Here is a 20,045-nt window from a genome sequence, read left to right on the forward strand (position 1 = left end):
CTGTGGTACAAACTGTTCCTAAAGCTTTACAGTAATATATAGGGTAAATTTTTTCCCCCACTCATAAAATTATATTGCCAGCTCCTCTGCTGTACTGATATTAAACATGAGGATCTTAATCTCATGAGCTTTAATGTCATCTTTTCAGTTGCCTTTAAAAAGGCTTAAGTTTCTAATTTGCTAAGAAATAATAAAGAAAACCCCACAGGTCTGTGGTCCTTCTGTTGGTTAGCATTTTCTGTGTCTGAAACCTTTCCACTATTTAGAAACACAGTATTGGATTTTAATGTTTTTGATATGTTTGTCTTACATTGTACCTAGTGGTGTTGCTCTTTGAGACACTATGTTTGTAGCATGGGATTCAGCAGAAGGGACGAAAATTAAATTATGATCCTCTTTTGCTATAAGAAGCTATTGTGGTTTGGAGCAATTCAGTTACTTCAGTATATTATATTTAAGTACATTTGTAATATAAACCCCTTAAATTTATTCATAAGAGTATGTTAAACCAGCAATTATTACATAAAGTAGTTTTGAAAGAGATATACTTTCACATTTGGAGTCTTAAGAACTCTGTTTTTTCTTCAGCTGTTTAAGTAACGTATTTTGTTGCCTGTATACTTAGGACAGGTAAAAGCTGCTAATTGTTTTTGACAGCTTTTTGCTCAGTCAGATGTTGTACTGTTCAGTGATGTTTCACATAGCATCAAGCAGTACTTGATCTGAGACTATCAAATAATAAAAAATCAGATTTTGTTAAATTTTCCATATTTAAGTCCTCATGTGGTAGAGAATAAAGTGAGGAAGAAAAAAAAAAAAGATATTTCTTTTCTATCACAAAGATGTGTAAAGATCTTAAAGTTAAAAGTGCCTTAGGATTTCTTGATATGTGGAACCAAATGTCAGCTGAGATAATTTGAAGAACTAATTTTTTTGAGTGACATTGAATTATTCAAACAGCTAAACACATTTGAATGCATTTGTCTTTTTGAATATGCTATTTGTTTTTTTACATTCTGAAATAAATGGCTTTAGGAAAACTTATCCCATTATTTGTTTTCGTTTTCTTTGAATAATGTATTAGGGTTTGGCTTTTTCTGTGACGTAGATTGAACTTGCAGTATGTGTTATACATTGAAGATGTTATCCTTACAGTAAAGGTGTTTGGCCTCTGCTGAGAAATAATTCTGACTAATCAGAAAGCTTTAAAAAATACATCATTTTGTTTGTATAATGATTTTGAGTTTGTTTGTTTGTTTTGGTGTAAATTCTTCTGAGAGATAAGATAAACAAAGTTACTTGTGGACTAAGAAACAAGCTCTGGTAAGAAAATATTTTCACATAGTGCTAGCCAGGACTTTGGTATTAGAGGTCAGAACCAAAATGTAAGAAATATGTTACCATTTCAGTAAAATTGTTACCATCCCGTATAGAGAAGAAAACAGGAAAAAAAAGATCCACTGACCTGTAATTTTTTAAGTATTCTTTTTAGAAAAAACAGAGAGCAGAAAATAAAAGGTGCTGCTGGATACTAGTCCTGTTTGGTAAATGGTCAATGTTGATTTCTTTTACCTTACCTCCCTAAAATTAGATACAATATGCTGTCTAGTCACTTTTTGCAGTGGCCACCTTTTTCTAGTTATCTTGCTTTTCTTTAAAGAAAAATAATATATTTTTATTGTAGTTTAAGTAACATTTTTCCATAATGCTACTTTCAAATTGAATGTTAGAAGTATTGTACCGTTCTACTTACTCTTACTGTATAGCAAAATGTGCTTTCAGGATGTAAATAAAAAGCATTTTATATCAAATGTGGGGTCAAGTAGAAAGTTTTGTTTCTAAGCTGTGCTTCAAATTTTGACAAATAATGAGGCATAAAGTCTGTAAGCTTCACAGTATGAGAAGTTCTTTGGCATTCCCAAGTGTTAGGCACAGACACTCAAATATGTATATGACATTGAAGACTGGCAAGTGAGCTCCGGAAAATCTTCTGGAGACAACTGAAGTGACTGCTCCCACCAAGGTGGTCAGCACCTTTCAGTTGCAGAGCTAACCAGCCCTCTAGCAGGGACTGTAAAACGGGACTTGCTGGAGGCTGTATTTCAGTGTTGTACTTGCCTAAGCATGTCTTCATAGACAATTCAAACTTACGTGCTGTAGTAGCAACTGGGATCCTTGAGGAACGAGCCTGCCCCCCGTTCCGCCTCTGGGGCAGTTCCTCAGGATCCCTACACGTCTGACAAATCTTGAAGATCGTTTTAGCAGTCTTAATAGGTAGGTTTTGCTGAGGCAAAAAATTGAGCTAAGTGTGGTAGACTGAAAAAAAGGAGGAGGAAACTGAAGGCTGAATTGAATAGCACTTCAATGCGAGTGGAGATTCTCAACAGGTAACTTTTTTCTTAAAGTAGTTCAAGAAATTCGAGGTGTAGTTCTGGTGGGGTATAGCGGGGGCTGGTCTTCACTCCTGGCATTTTTAATTTGGTTAGAATGTTATGTCAGAATAAAACTCAACAAAATCTTCCTTTTATTTGGTTTAAGGGTCGTGTTGTGGAAAATATATCGAAAAGGTGTGGTGGGTTCCTGAGACAACTTAGTCTGAGAGGATGTCTTAGTGTTGGAGACTCCTCTTTAAAGTAAGTAAAGTCCTAGAATGAGACATCACTTATTTCCTAATGTCCGGACTAAAAGCAATTATTGTTACATTTGTTTGGATTTCTAAGTACTGACTAATGACCAAAATGAGATACTTGAGTAAGTACTAAGTACCTTAATAATGACTAAATGAGATGTCAGTTTGAGATCAAAGTATAGCTACTGTTATTTTCTTGAAATGAACTAAGAAATGAGAACTGTGCTTTTCAGAAATGTGTCTTTTGGTAGTATTATGTTGGTATCTCTCAGTTTTCGAGCAGTTAAAATGTTTTCAAACCTATACTCTGGCATCCTACAATATTAATTTCGTCAAGAAATCCCAGTCAAGATTAGTAGTCAGTCAGTTTATAGTTTATCTTCTAGTCTGGACAAGAGGTGATGCTAGCAATAGGAGGAAGAATAAAGACTGATAAGATTGAGTGCCTACAAAATTGGGAAAGGCCTGGGATTCTCTTCTTTCTCTAATATAACAACAGGCAGGCAACAGAAACATCTCAGGAGTCTCTAAATAGAGTCATTGGCCTTTCTTTACACAGTATATAAATTGAACTGTGCAGTTTGTTCTCAGAAAGTAGTTTGAATCCATATAAGTTTTTTCTGTGTGCAAACTGTTTAGCCAGATTCCTCTGTAGATATTTCTCTGAGTATTTAAACCCAAAGATCCTACCCCCATCTGAAGGGTCCCTAAGCTGCAAGCACTTCAGGGCTCAAGGAGTATTTGGAGGAAGCCTCAGGGTGTGGCTTTTTGCCGTTTTGCTTTCCTCCCCTGTCCCAGGAGACTGGGCTGAAGGACGTCAGTCTGATGTAGCATGGCCATTCTTAGATGGAAAATATAAGCACAAAGATTTTTGTTAAGCAGTGGGCATTGTTAGTGATTGTGGCCTTTAGCTCTTTCAAAAATTTATAAGTAAGTCTAATTCACTGATTTTTTTGTCTCTAGAGTAAACTCATCCAGCAGCTAGTTAAGGGATAGAGGGAAGGAAAGCTCTGGGGAAATCTTCAGGTCTGAAGCCAGGATGCACATTTGGGTTACTAAAGCAATCTGTTGCTTAACTAACTGCTCCCTGGTGCGTCACTACCTTCAGGCAGTCCTGCCTCCTCAGGGGAAGTGCGTGTTATTCCCATCTCCCAGGTTACTGACAATTGCTGTCATAAAAGCGGTAGCCCCAACCAGAGTTAACTTTCTGCAGTGCTCCTCTCGAGTTCCCAGAGCATTCACGCAGACAGTCCTGCCCTCAGTAGGGAAGGCAGTAGCAGAAGCGGAGGAGAGGGGGAAGGCAGGCTCCGAGAGAGGTGGCAACTACTATGGGGAGGAGGTAGTGGGAAAGACGATGAGAAGAAGGGTGTAGGAAGAAAGAGTCAGGACAGTAGGTAACAGTTTTCCCTCCAGTAACTCCATTTTCACATTTGATTTAGGCTCCCAGCTGTGCTTTTCAGGACACTAAGGCTAGGGGCTGCAGTGAGGGTTGTGAATAAGACCAAAAATCTTAAGTGGGTTCAGGTTTTAGTGGCATGTGAGAAGAGGGGAGGGCTGGATGTGGGATATTTTTAAATAATGATTTATTTAGTAAACAGATACTTAGAATAAGTGTACAGCAGTTCATTGTATAGCATGTGTAGATTGTATGGATGATACAGCTAGTCATGCTAGCAGGTAATCGAACAGGCGTAGCTGAGACTGACTACCAGTGTGTTACCAGTATTCACACGTGCATCTGTAACAACTAACTGGTGCAGATAGTGGTGTCTAAGATGCTTTAGGAAAGAAGACGGTTCACCCCTGAAATAAAAGCAGATGATATTGAAATTACCAAATGAATGATAAAGGCATGAGCTTTAAGACTTTCAAAACAGTAGCATGAGAAAGGTGACGTTAATTTTCAGATGCTTGTTCTGAAAGCGACTTTTCCTATCAGGCTTTTTGTGTTGAGCTATTTCCAGATCCATTAGTTTTGTGGGTGATGTTATTTTTTCTATTTATCATTCTTCTGCATCAACTTTTGTTTAAAAATAGCCAATTACCAAAGTAGATATTGGCTATGTAAGTACTGAATGTTTGGGCAGCTCTGTCAGGACATGCCCAATACTTGAATCTCAGAGACAAAGTTTGCCGTCCCTGCAAGTTATTACAGGGTGTAGTGTCTTTCCAAGTGATTTGAAGAGTGTCTTGATTGTAAATCTCCCTCCAGAACGTGAATTTTGGAATAGCTGTTTTGAGAATTCAAGTGGAAACTCTCACCAGTATAACTCCGTGCTGGGTTTTTTTCCATTGTTTTCAGTCCACGCAGGAGAGCCAGGAAGTTGTTAGCAGCTGAGTGTGTAGTGGGATCTGTTAACTACGGCAAGCCTCCAGACAAAACTGTTCCTCTGTGTTTCCTCCACCCCTGCCAATAAAATCTATGCAGTTGGAGGAAACATGGGCATAAAAACAGTGTTCTGAAATGCAATGCAGCTGTAAATATTATTCTGCAGAGATGAAAAGACAGTTTATGTATTTCTTCTGGGTAATTAGTATAATGATACATACAGACTTTTAACAGGATAATAGCTCCAATCATCCTTAGAGTTCCTACCAAGTAGTGCAGACAGATACATGTTAATTTTCGAAATCATAAATAACTAGTTTGTGACCCACAGGGCTTTCCATTAGCAGTCCAGTAGGCTCAGGTCTCACTCCTGTTATGCGCAGGGTACGTTCCTTTTCACTTGATGTGGGAGTGAGCTCCTTAATAAGATCTACAAAGGCTTTAGTAATGAGATGTGTGAAAACTCTCCCCAGCAGCTTAATATTTAACTAATGTGATATTTAAACCTTTCTGTTTAATATCCTTAATTAAACCCGTAATTAATGTTTTTAGTTAAGGCATTAGAAGCAAGTCAGTTCTGGCTTATAGGTGACAAACACCTTGCTCAAATGGTATTTGAGAGAGGAACAAGACTTAGTTTCAGGAGTTACCTAAGAGGGAAACGTGCAATAGCAAAAGGAAAAAAGCAACCTCTGAGACAGATATGTTTGAGATGTACTTTGTAATTACTCTGTGGCTGGAAGATTAAGCTTTTTGAGTGAGGTGGAAGGAGGTAGGGGACAGAGCGCACTCTAGTGACTGTATTACAACTCCTGACGTTACATTAATTCTCCAGCTTTTTGTTGCTGTTTTAGGACCTTTGCACAGAACTGTAGAAACATCGAACACTTAAATCTGAACGGGTGCACAAAAATCACTGACAGGTAAGTCAAAGGGGTTTTTTATTTGATGGGAAAATTTGGAAAAAGAAGTAGCTGAAGGTATTTTTAGTGTGTCTGCTGTTTTGCAGCACGTGTTACAGTCTTAGCAGATTCTGTTCCAAGCTGAAACATCTGGATCTGACATCTTGCGTAGCCATCACAAACAGCTCTTTGAAAGGCTTAAGGTAAGAAGATTCAGGGTTTTGTGTTAAAGAAAAGCATTTAAAGAGCTGTTCAGCATTTAATAAAGTTAAAAAAATCAGTGCTGAACGTTAATACAGTCTATCAGCACTGACTGTATCTGATACATAATGCTTGGGCGTAGGCTATGATGTTTGTGTGTGGTCTTTTCTCGTGACTGTTCTGTGGAGGCCTGGCGCAGTCCACTGGCTATCATTAATTTCTAACAGTGTGTTTAATTTGGGTTTCCCACTGTTATGACTATTTGAAGGCTGGATTTAACTATATGTATTTTTTTAATTCTCCCAGTGAGGGTTGCAGAAATCTGGAACATTTGAATCTTTCCTGGTGTGATCAGATTACGAAGGATGGTATTGAAGCACTGGTGAAAGGGTGTAGTGGACTAAAAGCTCTATTTCTTAGAGGTTGCACACAGGTACATAACTGCTTGGGTGATCCTTTAGGAATAAAATTTTATTTTGCGTTTTTGAAATCTCCATGAATTAAAAAATACTCGTTTTGTTATAGTCTTTTGTTCTGTATTACAAGATGTGTACATTCTTTCAGCTGCTTTGCTGTGCTTTTAATTTCTTGTTTCTTTTCCTATGTTCGATTTAATTGCTAAATACAGTTAGAAGATGAAGCATTGAAACACATTCAAAATCACTGCCATGAACTTGTAATCCTGAATTTGCAATCCTGTACAGTAAGTATTCGAAGCTTCGAAAGATACATTCTTTAAGAATCATAAACCAGTTTTGAATGCTAAGGAATTTATCTGCTACACACTTAAATAATTCAAATAGTACATCTCTGCAGATTACAGAATTTTGTGTGGAATAGAGGTTTTAAATGAGCTGGCTGTTTGTACAGCTGAGTGTGGGTTTGGAGTGTTGGGTTTGTTTTTGGTGGGTTTTTTTCCCTCATTATATCTTAAGTGTAGCAAGCTCTAGAGTAAGAATTAACTGCATTCATTCAAATCTCATGAACTGTGTATGCGCTAAACCGTGCAGTCTTACAGATGTAGTTCTTGTTTTCCCATCTGTTGAAGTGAAACATTTTGATCTGTTCATAATTTTAAGATTTCTAATTGAGCAGAAGCCATATTCTGGGCTACATAATTGAGAGTAAAATGGAATGGCAGCATAACTGAAGATGATTCAGAACCATTTAGGTAGCAGGAGAAGGACATGCTTTTTCAATAATAATGGAAGAACACATTCATTTATAATGAAATGACTGGGAATCATTCATGTATTTTTAATTCTACTTAGAGAGTACACAAAAATTAGATTTGCTGCGTTTTATATTTGCTTTTTTGTTGTCTCCGATGTGACTTTCTAGGAATGGGAAAGATATCCTTTTAGATTTTAAGTGTATTTATGTCATTCTTTGTAAATAAATCTTATAAAATATTGAAATAAATTAGAATTTGAGCATTTCTGTCATGCAAATTTAAATAATGAAGTTAGATTATTTTTTTTTTCGCTTTTGGAAAGTTTTCTACAGTTTTATTGCTAGAAGATATCATAAAATCTGCTTGGGCTAGAACTTTCAAATCTGTTTTACACGTTGTTCCTAATGAATGTGGCATGGGACCATTTTTTATGAAGATTGGATGAATATTTTTGGACCTAATAGTTTTCTTTAAAGTGTTAAACATTTTTGAGCATTAGGAATTATGAAAAGTTCTATTAAAAATTGCAGAAATTAAGAATAACATGAATACAAAGCTTGAGCTTCCATAAGCCAGATGTTTAATAAAAAAGAATTTTCAGATTTTTCAATCTGAATTTAGGTACCCACTGAAGTTGGGAACCTATAGATAACAGGAATGAAAGGGAAGTTCCTTCTTTTGGTCAGAACCACACTTAAATAAATAAAGTCAGTATGTAATTTCCTCCCCTTTCACTCTTCTCTTTGCTGTCCTCTTCCTCCGAAGTTCATTTTCTGTTGTGTTTTACCTGAGACTCATGAGATATATCAAGGCCAGCCTTTTCTGATTATTTTTGTGGAAGGCTCTCAAGAGGTCTGATGTTAATCAGTTATGATCTGTCCTGCTTAAAAGAGGCATTGGCATAGAAGCGTCCCAGAGTTTTCCCTTGGCCAGTATGTTTGTGGACATGTAGATACTAAGTACCAACAAAAACCCCCTTGTGAGTGAAAGTATTTTTCCCTTTGAAATTTTCAGTGGATAGTCTGTGTGTCCTACCTAGTTATGTGTGCTTTAAAGCTTTATTTCACTGGAGATGTGTCCTGCTTACTGTGGCTTAGAAACATGCTTCCAGAAGCAGCCAGGCTCTTCATGATCAAAGGGCTAGCTCTGATTTTTACACAGCAAGTCTCTTTGTGGTTTATATGATCCACACTTTAATTTTAGTGGCTCTGTTTTATGGACCTTGTAAAATGCCAGGCTAGCTCCAGCAGCTGTGGAATAAACTGATATAAACTCTGGAAACTGCACGTCTGAAAGATACCATCTTCAAAATGTGGAACCTGAGGACTTGCAGGCATTTTTTGAGCACTTTTCTTTCCTGAAAGAGATGTAGGCATTGAAACCACAAGCAATTTCAGAATGGAAAATTTTCGTATGTAACTTGAGGGTTTTGACCATCCCTAGCAGCAGCTTAAAATGTACATAGTCCTTACCTCCAAAATAGTTCCTTTTCCCAATAACAATGTTAAGAGTATCTCTCAAAGGGAATAAAACAGTTTCAGAAAAAATATTTTTATCTGTAGATGGTGGAAATCCTTCTGGATCCACAAAAAGAAGACAAGACTTTTGGTTTTCTTTCTGCAATAGTTTTTATTTGACAGAACAATTCGCAAATTTAAACTACTGATATTAAAAAGTGCTAGGTTGGGGGAGGGGGTGTAAGATGATCTCCCTTTATGCTGAGCTACTGCTATTTCTCATCCTGTTTTCATCTATGAAGGGTAATGTTTGTGGCAATAGCCTCAGAAATATGCTACAGTAGTATTAGCATACCTGGAAGAGTAGCTTATAAAAGGAATGTATATTTTCAATTCAAAATACAGTAGAGGTCTTTGTTGTCATTGGAAGAGAGAGTAATGTTAGGCCAGGAAATAAAATAACCTGTTTCACCATGAAGTATTAGCCATTCAGCAGAAAGATTAAATTCTTGGAGTTAGGAGTGGGAGAAGGAGAGAATACTTTTTCCAGAATAGAAGACCTATAAACAAAATATTTGCACATCCCCCAATAACTTAGTTCCTCATGCTATTGCATGTGCAGCTGCATTGAGGCTATTTCTTATAATTCCTGTTTCAGAAAAATTTTGCTTCATATTCCAAATTTAGAGTTACTTTTTTCAGAATATCTAGTACAAAGCAATTTTGAGAAATGAAAAACCCTTTTTTGAGTTAAATCTTTCAGCTAGAGACAACTGCATAGGGTAGGGCAAACCTACCTTGTCTTCTGTAGAGAGCGGATTATAGATAATTGTTTACCTGTAACTCTTGCTTTGAAAATCATCTGGAGGTGAAGGTTTTTTACCCTTGGGTTCTACTGCTCCAGTGCTAAATAGATAGGTAGTGGTCCTGCTGTCAAGCTTTAAGCTCTCTTTCGCACTGTTCCTGAACTTACACAGTCTCTGGAACAGAAGACCTGAACTCTACAAACATATAAAAAGCAAGCTATTTCACACAATGACAACTACAATTAAAAGAAATTATGTGAAGATTGTAAAGCAAAAACAATGTGAAAGAGGAAGACAGCAACAAACAACTCTTCCTCTGTGCTTCAGAATGCCTTTGAGCAATACTTGAGATCTGTGAAAAAATACATAGATAAGTAGGAATTTTGTGTGTGGGTTATCTTCAGTGTTACCGATGGATATGGTTTCATGATGGTGTTTTTTGGTTGAAAATGGACAGGTTGCCATGTTTTATACAGTGTGACACCAACAGTTCAGTAATATGACTTGATTTTTGTTCTTAGCTGATTACTTGATAATGAAGTAACTTCAGCCTTCTTCTGTGTTTCAGCAAATTTCAGATGAAGGCATTGTAAAAATCTGTAGAGGATGTCATAGACTTCAGTCGCTCTGTGTTTCAGGCTGTAGCAACCTTACAGATGCTTCTCTCACAGCACTTGGTTTAAACTGTCCAAGGCTGAAGTGAGTATGTCATCAGCATGTTGTAAGTATGTCACGTTGTTACTGGCCTGGTCTAAGCAATTCACTTCTGAAGATAATCAGGTTTAATTTAGCTTTGTGTTGTTTGTGTTACCTTTGCAATCAAAACATTAAGTTGGAAGTACCAGCTGAATGTAAACTTGAGGGCTGGTCTTCTGTAGCTGTCATATGAATGTAGCCCACTGTATATTTGAAAAATAAGAATTAATATATGACAAATAAACCATGTTGAACCTAGCAGTTCAATTCTGTGCTTCTAGCTAAATATTTTAGGTACTAATTACAAGCCAGAAGAAAAGAAGATATAAAGCCCATTATTTTTTTAAAAGGTAAAAATATCTGTAGTTGTGTTGTGTCTTGTGATGTTTGTACTCTGATGTGGTTTTATACAGTTGTTTGTCTTGCAAAAAAATATATATATACTACTATATACCACTTTGTATGGTCGTAGAGACATATACGACTTCTTCTAAGGTCTAATTTTAATGTAAATTAAATCAAAACAAAAGGTTTTTGGATGACACTAAATTGCCATTTCTGACAGGAATGTGCAGGAGTCAGACTTGTTGTACTTCAGTCACAGATAAATGGGAGGACAGTGTGGATTGTAAAAATTAGGAGAAGCTACATTGAAATGCCAGTGTGCAATATGCTGTCAGGCCGTGTTCCTTTAGCTCATTGAGTGAAAAAGAGCTTTTGTTACTGTAGAAAACCCGTCCTTAAGACAATTCCAGAGTCAGCCCCCTTCATGTAACCGTTCATACTTAACAGAGCTTACGTGTGCCCATGTTTGGGGCTTAGGAGTCTTCTGACACACTTAATTGTGTTCTTTAGAAAGCTGTGCTGTTATTACTGGTGTTTTTCTGCTATTTCTCTCATTATCTCAATTCAGAACTCAGATTGGAAATGAAAGGAGGTCTAAAGTGCTGTTAGTTGTGCAGTTCTTTCCAAGAGCAGTACAACCGTAGCAGGAATTGTTTTGACTTGGGTAGGTAAACTGTTAGCCCTGGTCTGTGCCACGAGGGGGAAGGCGTCTGCTGTTCTTCAACTTCAGTGAGGAACAGTGTAAGGAAAAAACCCACCCTTTGCAGTGATTACTGCAGAGAATTGTGTGGTGGAAGGACAGAAGATACAACTGGTTCCATCTGGACTTTTGGGATCATGTATGGAAAGTACTGGATAAAAATTACATTGGAAATCAAAGGGAAATGTAATTTCACACTTGTCTGTACCTTCTGAGTATTTCGGTGTTGAGTATGAAAGAAAACTCTCGTGCCTCTCTTGGACGTGCTGGCCCTGTTAGAGGCTTTTGAATACTTGCTGTGCTGTGCTACTCTCACTTCAGGGTCTTGGATGTCTTACTTACTGTGCTGCTTTCCACGATACCACTGTGTTCTACAGCTGTTACCACTCACAAATGACATCTCCTTGAAAAAAGACGCTAAGCGTAACCAACTCCCTTCAGCTGTTTTTTTCAGCTACATGACGATACAGCTATTTCCTCATCCCTTTTTATATCTGCTCGCTTAAGTGCTTGGTACCTTCTCTGTTTTTGTGTTTTAGCACTTTTTAGTGTTAAAATTTGGTGAGGCTTATAGAGAAAAGCAGCCATGAATCATGAATGTCTTTGTCTAGGTGGGGCTGTGAAAATTAGGATCAGATTGCCTTAACCCCACCAATGTTTTCTCCCACCTACTGCTAATTCAACAGGAGTAGAGAGGTACTAAGTGCAGAGACACTCCAGGTGTCCCCAAAAGACATCTGTAGACAATGAATGCACCTGTGAGGTCTGTCTCAGAGACTGTTGCTTTATAAGAATGGGGAATCTGCTCTTGGATACCGTTTTGCCTCATCAGCTCCTAGGCTAGGTACCTTGTCATGAAGTACGGGAAATAAAAGTCAGCTGTGTCTGGAAAAAGAAGAGCCCTCTGTCATTGAGTACAATGACTAAAACAAAGCAAAAATTAGAACTTTGCTCATTTTCATGCTGACCAGTGTCTTCCCTCCCATTTTTCATACTGGGGCCTGATTGATGCAGTGTGTATACATAGGTCACTCTCCCCATTCTGCTCTTCTGACTGACCGCAAACCCAATTTCAGGAAGGCTACATCTGCTAGTCTTCTGGTTTCTTACTCTGCTGTTCCCATATTCTTCAGAGATTTTTAACCAGATGTGCTTTAAGTAGCATCCCCACTACTTTGCACACTGTGGATGTCATTTCCCCCCGTTCCCTTTAAAGTCAGAAATATAATGGAGTTGGGCATCCAATGGATTTACCTGTAGATGGGGTTGAAAGCAAGTAAATGAGGTAAAGGCAACAAATGTGACCTGAAACGTTTTTTCTTGTTAGTGGTGAGTTTTTTCCCTTCCTGTCTGGCATTCAAGGTAACTTTCAGAGTAGCCAAGAATATTTTATGGTAGGCTGCTTACTGCCCTTCATGAAGGGCACAGAGTTCCCAAATGTGAGTCTGGAAAGAAAATCCAGAGGTGTTAAGACCATCCGCTTGGAAATCAGTACCTGTCTTGTACCTTTCTGTTGGCTGCTCTGGAGTTTCCATCACACTTCTGAAATTCTTTGAAGACTAGCACTCTGGAAGTGGTTATCAAGGATGTAGCCTGTGGGGCTGCTTGCCTCTAAGCTCAGCTGCGCTCTTGCTTGTTGCTTGGAAAAGATTGATGGAGCAAAGTCATAGTCAGAGCCTCACATCCTGTACTCTGGTGGGCTGTATTTTTCTCATGCACCCAGCATGGCTTCTCCCTTTGCACTTTATCCATGGAGAGAGTGCTTCCTAATACTCTCCTAAATCAGTGGAAGGATCTAGATGCCTTTAAGCATTACCACAGCAAGAGGTTCTTCTGGCCACCTCGCCCTGCCTCCTCCCCCACCGACACCAGTGTAGAGGTAGTGTTTGCTGTGGCGAGTGGGTAAGCTGCACATAGTTTGTGCTTCTTGTTGCACAGTGCTGTGGTTTCCCCTTATTCATCTTGGTACTTGCTCCACCTGCAAAGTAAAAAGTGTTCATTGAAAAAAAAAGAAAAAGAAAACGATGACAAAAAAAACAGGTACAGGATGGAGGCCTGTTCTATGTGGTAGTAGTGCTGTTTGGGGCAGTTGACCTTTTTTTGTCAGTACTGCTCCCCAGTACATCTCAAAAGTGTTGGGTTTATCTTTCCAAAACACTGTGTTATATTCTTTAAGGCTGTGAGGCTGTAGTTTATTGTTTTTACTGTGGGCTTGGAGAATTCAAGCTCCTTGCTTTCTGGTAACTTGCCTCATTGTGCTTCATGCAGAGGCTGAGTGAATTTCTAGTAAGCAGTTTCTCAGTTTTGTTTAGATAACAAGTTTTAGATGCAGGCTTCATCTGCATTGTCCTTAATTTTTTGGTTTATTCTCCCATATGTTTCCTCACATAACACATGAGAAAACTTGAGTATTATGCTGTCTTACTGAAACAAGAGGTCAAAATGCCTGTAATTATGTATAATTTTTCCACTAAATGTTGAGAATTGAGAATTGAACTTAATCTGTTCTGTGACTATTAGAATCCTCTGATAAACTGGATCAAAAGTCTGCCTAGTGCTTTTTAATTGCAAATTACTGTGAAAAATAGGCATATATATACATTTGCTATTAAGAGCTTTAAGTTGCAGAAGACAAATTTGTATCTCAAATGCATTTGCTTTTCTCTATGTTAATGTTTTCTGTAACATTTAAAATTTTTCCAGGATTTTGGAAGCTGCAAGATGTTCACATCTTACAGATGCTGGTTTTACCCTTTTAGCACGGGTAAGGGTCATTTCAGAAGATTAGAGCTTGCCTTGTTTTCATGGCTGCAGAGCAGCTGGGAATTGATGTAGTCCTGCTGGGAAAGAACATGAGAAGAACAAAAATCAAGTAGGAAGAACCCAGTGGAGGAGGGGACTAGAAAGTGATTTTATTTCTAGATTATACTTAGAGCTGCAACTTGATCTATTTTGCCATCTATCGTTGCATTTTTCACTTTTTTTCCCCTCTTTTTTTTTAGTGTGTTTCAGTTGGATTTATTATGCTTAAATAATTCTAAACTTGTGTTCCATATTCCAACCAAATTTCCCCTATAAAGATGATACATACCCTTGTGATATTTACACCCCCAAAATCACCATAAAATAGATTATTCTGACCATACCTTTTAAGTTACAAAAATACTTACATTATGCATTATAAACTATAAGCACTTGTGCCCTGATTCATGCTGTAAGTATGTAAAGTAAGCATATAGATTGTATAAAGTGCTTCAAGTTAGACTTGCATGCTTGCTGGTTTAGGAAATCTGAACACAAAAATAATACTCTGTAAACAAGATTCATTTACACTACTGATACTTAGTGTGAATTAATTTTTTTTTTTTCTAGCCACAGTGGTTAAACAGTGGTTTTCTAATCATTCCGCTCTGCAGGCCTGGGCTTTGGGTAGTCACCTCAAGCCTGCTTCAGAGAGCTGCAAGTTGAACCATTTTTTCCTTTGCCTGTAAATAACAGAGTTTAGGGTCTGGGCCGAGCCATGGCACCATGTGGTCTGCTGTGAAGTCAGAAGGTGACGTGGTGTTCGTCTCATTAATCATGATCAGTCATTGAAAGCACTTCTAAAAGCTTGCTAGGGATCTCTCAGAATATTGGGAAAATTGCAGCTTTCTCCCAGCCTTAAAGTGGACCCCATTTTAATATTTTCAGCATTCATTAACAAAGCAAATTGGTTTTAAGGCTTCTTTCTAAAGTATGATGGTGAAGAGAGGTGTTTCACAGACTTTCACAAGTGTGTTTCAAATTAGTCTGGTGGAGGTACTCAGAAGTTGGATTCACCTGTATGCAGATGAGTTAGCTTTAGTGCACAGGCTGCAAATACCACAGGTTTGAATTGAAACTGACTCCAAGAGGGAGGAGGGAAGCAGAGGTTCCAAACCTTACAGGGCAAGGGAGAGAAACTTCACTTAGTAAGAGAAAGGCTGAAAATGTAGAGGTTTGGGGAGGAGGTGGTGTTGCTTGTGGATATTTTTTTTTTAACTGTTTTTTGTCCTTTGATGGTGATCAGATAATTGAAGGGATTTAGCTCACAATTTCCTCTTGGAGGCTGTGCTTTCCCATATTACTAGCCCTGTGCATGATTTTATGTCTATATGTTATTTTATTTAGTCTTTTTATTTATCTGCTTGTTTTTTGTTTATTTTAGAATTGCCACGAGCTGGAGAAGATGGACTTGGAAGAATGTGTTTTGGTGAGATTTAATATGAAAAGGAATTTGTACATCCAGTGCAAGAATGCAGTGTCAATAAGAACATTAGACTTTCAGTTAAACGTGCTTTGTTTTTTATTAATAGTACCGTGTTTATGATAGTAAATAAAAAGAATTATTGGAAAATTCTGTACAGGGAAATATTTGAAGAGCAAAAGGTGACTGGGTGTTTTCCAGAAATAGCAGAACTGTCATCTGCTAGAGACAGAGATATCCTATTTGAGGGGTGGCCCTCCTCCTGTCTGTTGCTTACGATCGTTTGGTTTCTTTTCTTTCTAGATAACTGACAGCACATTGATACAACTTTCTATACACTGTCCGAAGCTACAAGCATTGGTAAGTTTGTTTGTGAACTTTAATACCTACCTCCAAAACCACACACATACACAACTCTTTCAATATAAAAAAGGGCTGTTTACTCTGGATCTAGAAGTTTTTCCTGATGTAGTATGACGCTGTGCAAAATATATGTAAATTTCGAAGTATTCTAAAAGAAGCAGGTTATTCCTAAAATATTTACGTGCATTGTGTGATGATAAATACTACCGAATCAGTAATAATAGAAAGCTTGTATTTTATGGTTAATATCCTTCATATTTGATGACTTAATTAAAATAAAACTTTTCATAGGCAACTTAGAGTACTCAAGACCTTTATAGCCATTCTTAAGTGTTCACTGAAGGTTTTCTTAGGGAGTATGACATTTTAAGTCAAACACTGAATAAACAAAACCACACAGTGAAGATAAATGCAATCACTCTGTAATTAGTTTTGCCTGCAAGCAGTTTTTCCCAAGGACTACACGTACATAGTAAATTATGAAAGGTCTTTTGACCTAGACTTTTGAATGTAATTGGAGAGTATTGAGATGCCTTCAGTGGGGTGCTCTGCTTACTGTGTTTCAAAGAACTGGTTTTTAAAAAGTGGTTGTTTTGATCTTAAAAACATCAAAAACAATTTCAGGTCACGTAAATTTGGCTGTCCTTCAGTCAAGGTACTCCAGAATTACTAGACCGTCCCTACAATAGAGGCTTCTGTATTTAGAGCGAATTTTCCCGTAAGTGTAGATTTGTTATATATTGCTTCAAAGCACCTGAGAGAACAAGTGTCTTTATAATCTGTTCTTAAGATGGGATTAAAGGAAGGTTTTCTGCTTCATTAATTAGATTTTCTTATGATTGGTTAGTGTTACTCACTCAGTGTTAACAAAGGTAGCAACATGAGGAGAGATGGCTTTAAAAAGAAGCTTGTTCAGTATTTTTTATTGCTGCTGTTTTTCATTTTTGCTCATTAATTGTCTGACCTCATTTCGGTACCGTAATTCCTCATGTTAAGCCAAACGACAGTTGTTGGGAGATGTGGAGCCCTTTATACGGGACACTTTCTGTTCTTCTACGACAGATGTGTTTTCGTATTGTAATCCCAACCATGACCAGTACTTGCAAGAGATTTTTTTTTTTTTTGTACCAGTTCTGCCAGTGCTTCACCAGAGATATCATAAAACCTCATAACTTTCAAGTATTTTTTCCTCAACCTGCTCCTGTTTTCTAGCCTCTGTGTGTTAGCCCACAGACAGGCAAGCGTGGAATTGGTAAAATAATATGCCTTTTCTAAGGGAATCAGAAAAATTGATTTTTTTGTTGATGTGAATATCCTATGTGTGGTGAGTGAACAGTGATGGCTGAGAATTACATGGAAAGAAAAAGTAGACTATCAGGTGCCAAATACCCTGTTTGAACTGATCTTGATACTTCAAATGTGAAATCATGTGCTGTTGAGGGTTCTGTAAACTTGTGTGGCTGTTCTCTAGCATATGTTTATTTTTTATATTAATATAGGTATATTTGCAGTTTAAACAAGTGTTTCTGGAGTTGCAGAAATCAACTTTGAATTTGTTTCGTAGTGTTTGGAGACTCAGTGGAAATAAGAAAAAGCACTGTTAGACCAATTATAACCAAACGTTACATCTTCATCAGTATCAGAGTACTCAAATTACTATTTACTGGACTTAAGTAATTTCTAGTGAAAGTGTTTAATAATCGTACATTCAAATTAACAGAGAAACTCATTATGTTCCTGGAGATGAGAAGACAATTGAATTCTTCAGATAAGTTGATCATAATGTTTCTTAGTGTCACAGTATATCATGCCATATTTGATTTATACACAGCATTTAGTATGTGTTCACGAAAAAAAGAGTATGACCCTGCCTCTTTTTCTAAAGCTTTCAAGCAACTGTCTTTGTAAACAAATTCCACGTTGTCAACACTTTCTAACGGGCTTACGATGTCAGGAAAACCGTGCGGTTCAGTACGGAGTACGTACCATTCGGCACATTTGTTTTACAGAGTTCTGCAAACTCAGCTGTACATCCTGTCTTGTCCTTTCAGTACCAAATGCAGTGTCTCAGGAAAGCGGAATTTTATAAGCTGCTTACTTTCTGGGACGGAAAACTCTTAATTAGCCAGCAGGCTGCTGCCGCAGCCGACAGCTTCGCATAACCTCCTGTCCTTCCTTCAAAATTGCAAGTCTGTTATAGATGTTCTTTAACCCTGCAGCTGCTGGTTGTTTCCAGCTGTCAGCCAACACATACATAGAGAAAGCAGGTACAGGAGAGAAATTAAGTATTTAAAGAGTTGACAGACTTGTAGAATGTAAACGTGTCGTAATATAAAACACTGCTGACAGGGGCAAGCGCTTCATTTCTGTGCCTTTTGGAGACAGTGTGCACTAGTTGTGGTGTTGCTTGGAATCAGGGCCAGCTGCTCACACTTGGTGAGTGAGTAAAATTGGACCAGCTGGAGCTGAAGGGAAGCTGCTGGGGTGGCTGCCCATCAGGCTCGAGGTGAGTTGCAGACCTGTCTCCCAGCCTCTTCTCTGGTTGCTCGTTCATCCTGTTCAGCAAAGGAGAAAAGTTGAGAGGCAAGTTGTTCTAAAGGGCAGGTCAAAGCCTGTGTGTCTGGTAGCAGGTGAGAAATGCTCGTGACTCCAGCTGAAGGAAAATAAGGGTAAGCCATGGTTGGTAGTCCTCCGACTACCAAATAAAAGAAGATGGATGTGTTGTACCCAGAGAAGGGGAGGATGACATGTTTGATTCAGATGATTGGCAGGAGGTACTTTTGAACATTACTGTTAGCTTCCGCCGAGTTAAAAAGCACTTTTGGATTGCTCCAAGTGTTTCTTCACCAGTTGCTGTCTGAAAAATGTTTGTGGCAAGGAAATGCTACCTCAGAACTAGTCACCATTAGACTTAGATACAAGTACAGGCAAGACGCAGGGCTGAGCAGAAAGCCAGGAGCTAGCTCAGAGCCTGGGGCGAGAGGAGCAGAGTTCCTAGATCCTGCACATTTCTAGTGCAGAAGACTCGAGACCATTCATGTCACTGCTGGCGAAGAGTGGTTTTTAAGCCTCCTCTGAGGAAAGTCTGTTTCCTCTTGTCATCATCATTGCTTCTCCAGAAGTCATTAATTCCCTAAAGGAACCAGGAAGCTGGTTAATGTGGTGCTACTGGCTGAGATGCTGCAACTTTTTCCATGCTCTTCAAATTCAAGTGAGTAAAAAAACATGCTGAAGAGGAGCAGAATTTTTTAGTTTTTTATGCTTACTGTTGCAGAAAAGACCTGCTCCTGCAGCTGTACAAGATGTTTATTACTGCTTGTATGTACAGCCTGGGGTGCTGAGTGCTCACGGTTTTCCTGAAATCATTATTTGGCAAACCGGTCCAGTCTTGATTGTTCTTTATCTATGAGGGCTTGCACAGGCTTGGCCCTGGTGGCATATATGAAAACATGGGAGCTGTGAAACAGTAGCTCCTGTCAGGAGATCCTCATCTATTTCTAGAAGTTCTTGATCATCCTTTAAAGTTGTCTCTTCTTTGTGGCACAGCACGTGTATTGTTTGCACCCATTGGGAATGGAGGTGTGTGACAATTGGAACAGAATTTCCATCTTCCTAGACAGCAAGTAGGCCTGAGAAGTTTGTCAGTGGTGCATGTTTTGGGACTCTGCTCATTTTGAAGGAAAGTTAAAAATAAAGTACAGCCCTTTGTTAAGTAGAGCTGTTTCTTTTGTTGCTTTTCTGAATTTCAGCTGAATGCTCTTTGTAACTGTTTAACCACTAGAATGAAGGTGGTTGAAGAGGACTTCTGATGTTTAGAGGACAGAGTAACTAGGACTGTGATGTCGTTAACTGTTTGTCTCTCTGTTTTAGAGCTTATCTCACTGTGAATTGATCACTGATGATGGGATTCTTCATCTGAGCAACAGTACATGTGGTCACGAGAGGCTGCAGGTACTGGAGCTTGATAACTGTCTTCTCATCACTGACGTGACTCTGGAACACCTGGAGAACTGCCACAACTTGGAGAGAATTGAGTTGTACGACTGTCAGCAAGTCACGAGAGCTGGAATCAAACGAATCAGAGTACGTGTTTGGTGACTTGTTCCGGTGGGAATGCCCGAGCCGCTGATACTGCTTGAGACTGTACGAATCCTGCAGATATCCCAGGCAAGGGAGGATGGAAAACCAGAGTCTGAGTAGTGCTCTGTTAGGTCCTCA

At 38.4% G+C, this 20,045-nt stretch overlaps 1 protein-coding gene across 1 annotated transcript in view; it reads left to right on the top strand.

Moving 5' to 3' along the window:
* Positions 1–20,045, top strand: part of FBXL2 (F-box and leucine rich repeat protein 2) — a 56,195-nt gene that overhangs the window by 34,793 nt on the left and 1,357 nt on the right. Inside the window, exons 5-14 of the mRNA XM_086615173.1 lie at positions 2,539–2,633; positions 5,813–5,881; positions 5,968–6,063; positions 6,368–6,494; positions 6,690–6,764; positions 10,067–10,197; positions 13,943–14,003; positions 15,426–15,470; positions 15,768–15,824; positions 19,698–19,910. Of these exons, the coding sequence (XP_086471299.1) occupies positions 2,539–2,633; positions 5,813–5,881; positions 5,968–6,063; positions 6,368–6,494; positions 6,690–6,764; positions 10,067–10,197; positions 13,943–14,003; positions 15,426–15,470; positions 15,768–15,824; positions 19,698–19,910 (969 nt within the window). The remainder of the gene's footprint in view (positions 1–2,538; positions 2,634–5,812; positions 5,882–5,967; positions 6,064–6,367; positions 6,495–6,689; positions 6,765–10,066; positions 10,198–13,942; positions 14,004–15,425; positions 15,471–15,767; positions 15,825–19,697; positions 19,911–20,045) is intronic.

This window comes from Tauraco erythrolophus, chromosome 7 (assembly GCF_009769465.1).
Source record: "Tauraco erythrolophus isolate bTauEry1 chromosome 7, bTauEry1.pri, whole genome shotgun sequence".
Taxonomy (NCBI): Eukaryota; Metazoa; Chordata; class Aves; order Musophagiformes; family Musophagidae; genus Tauraco; species Tauraco erythrolophus.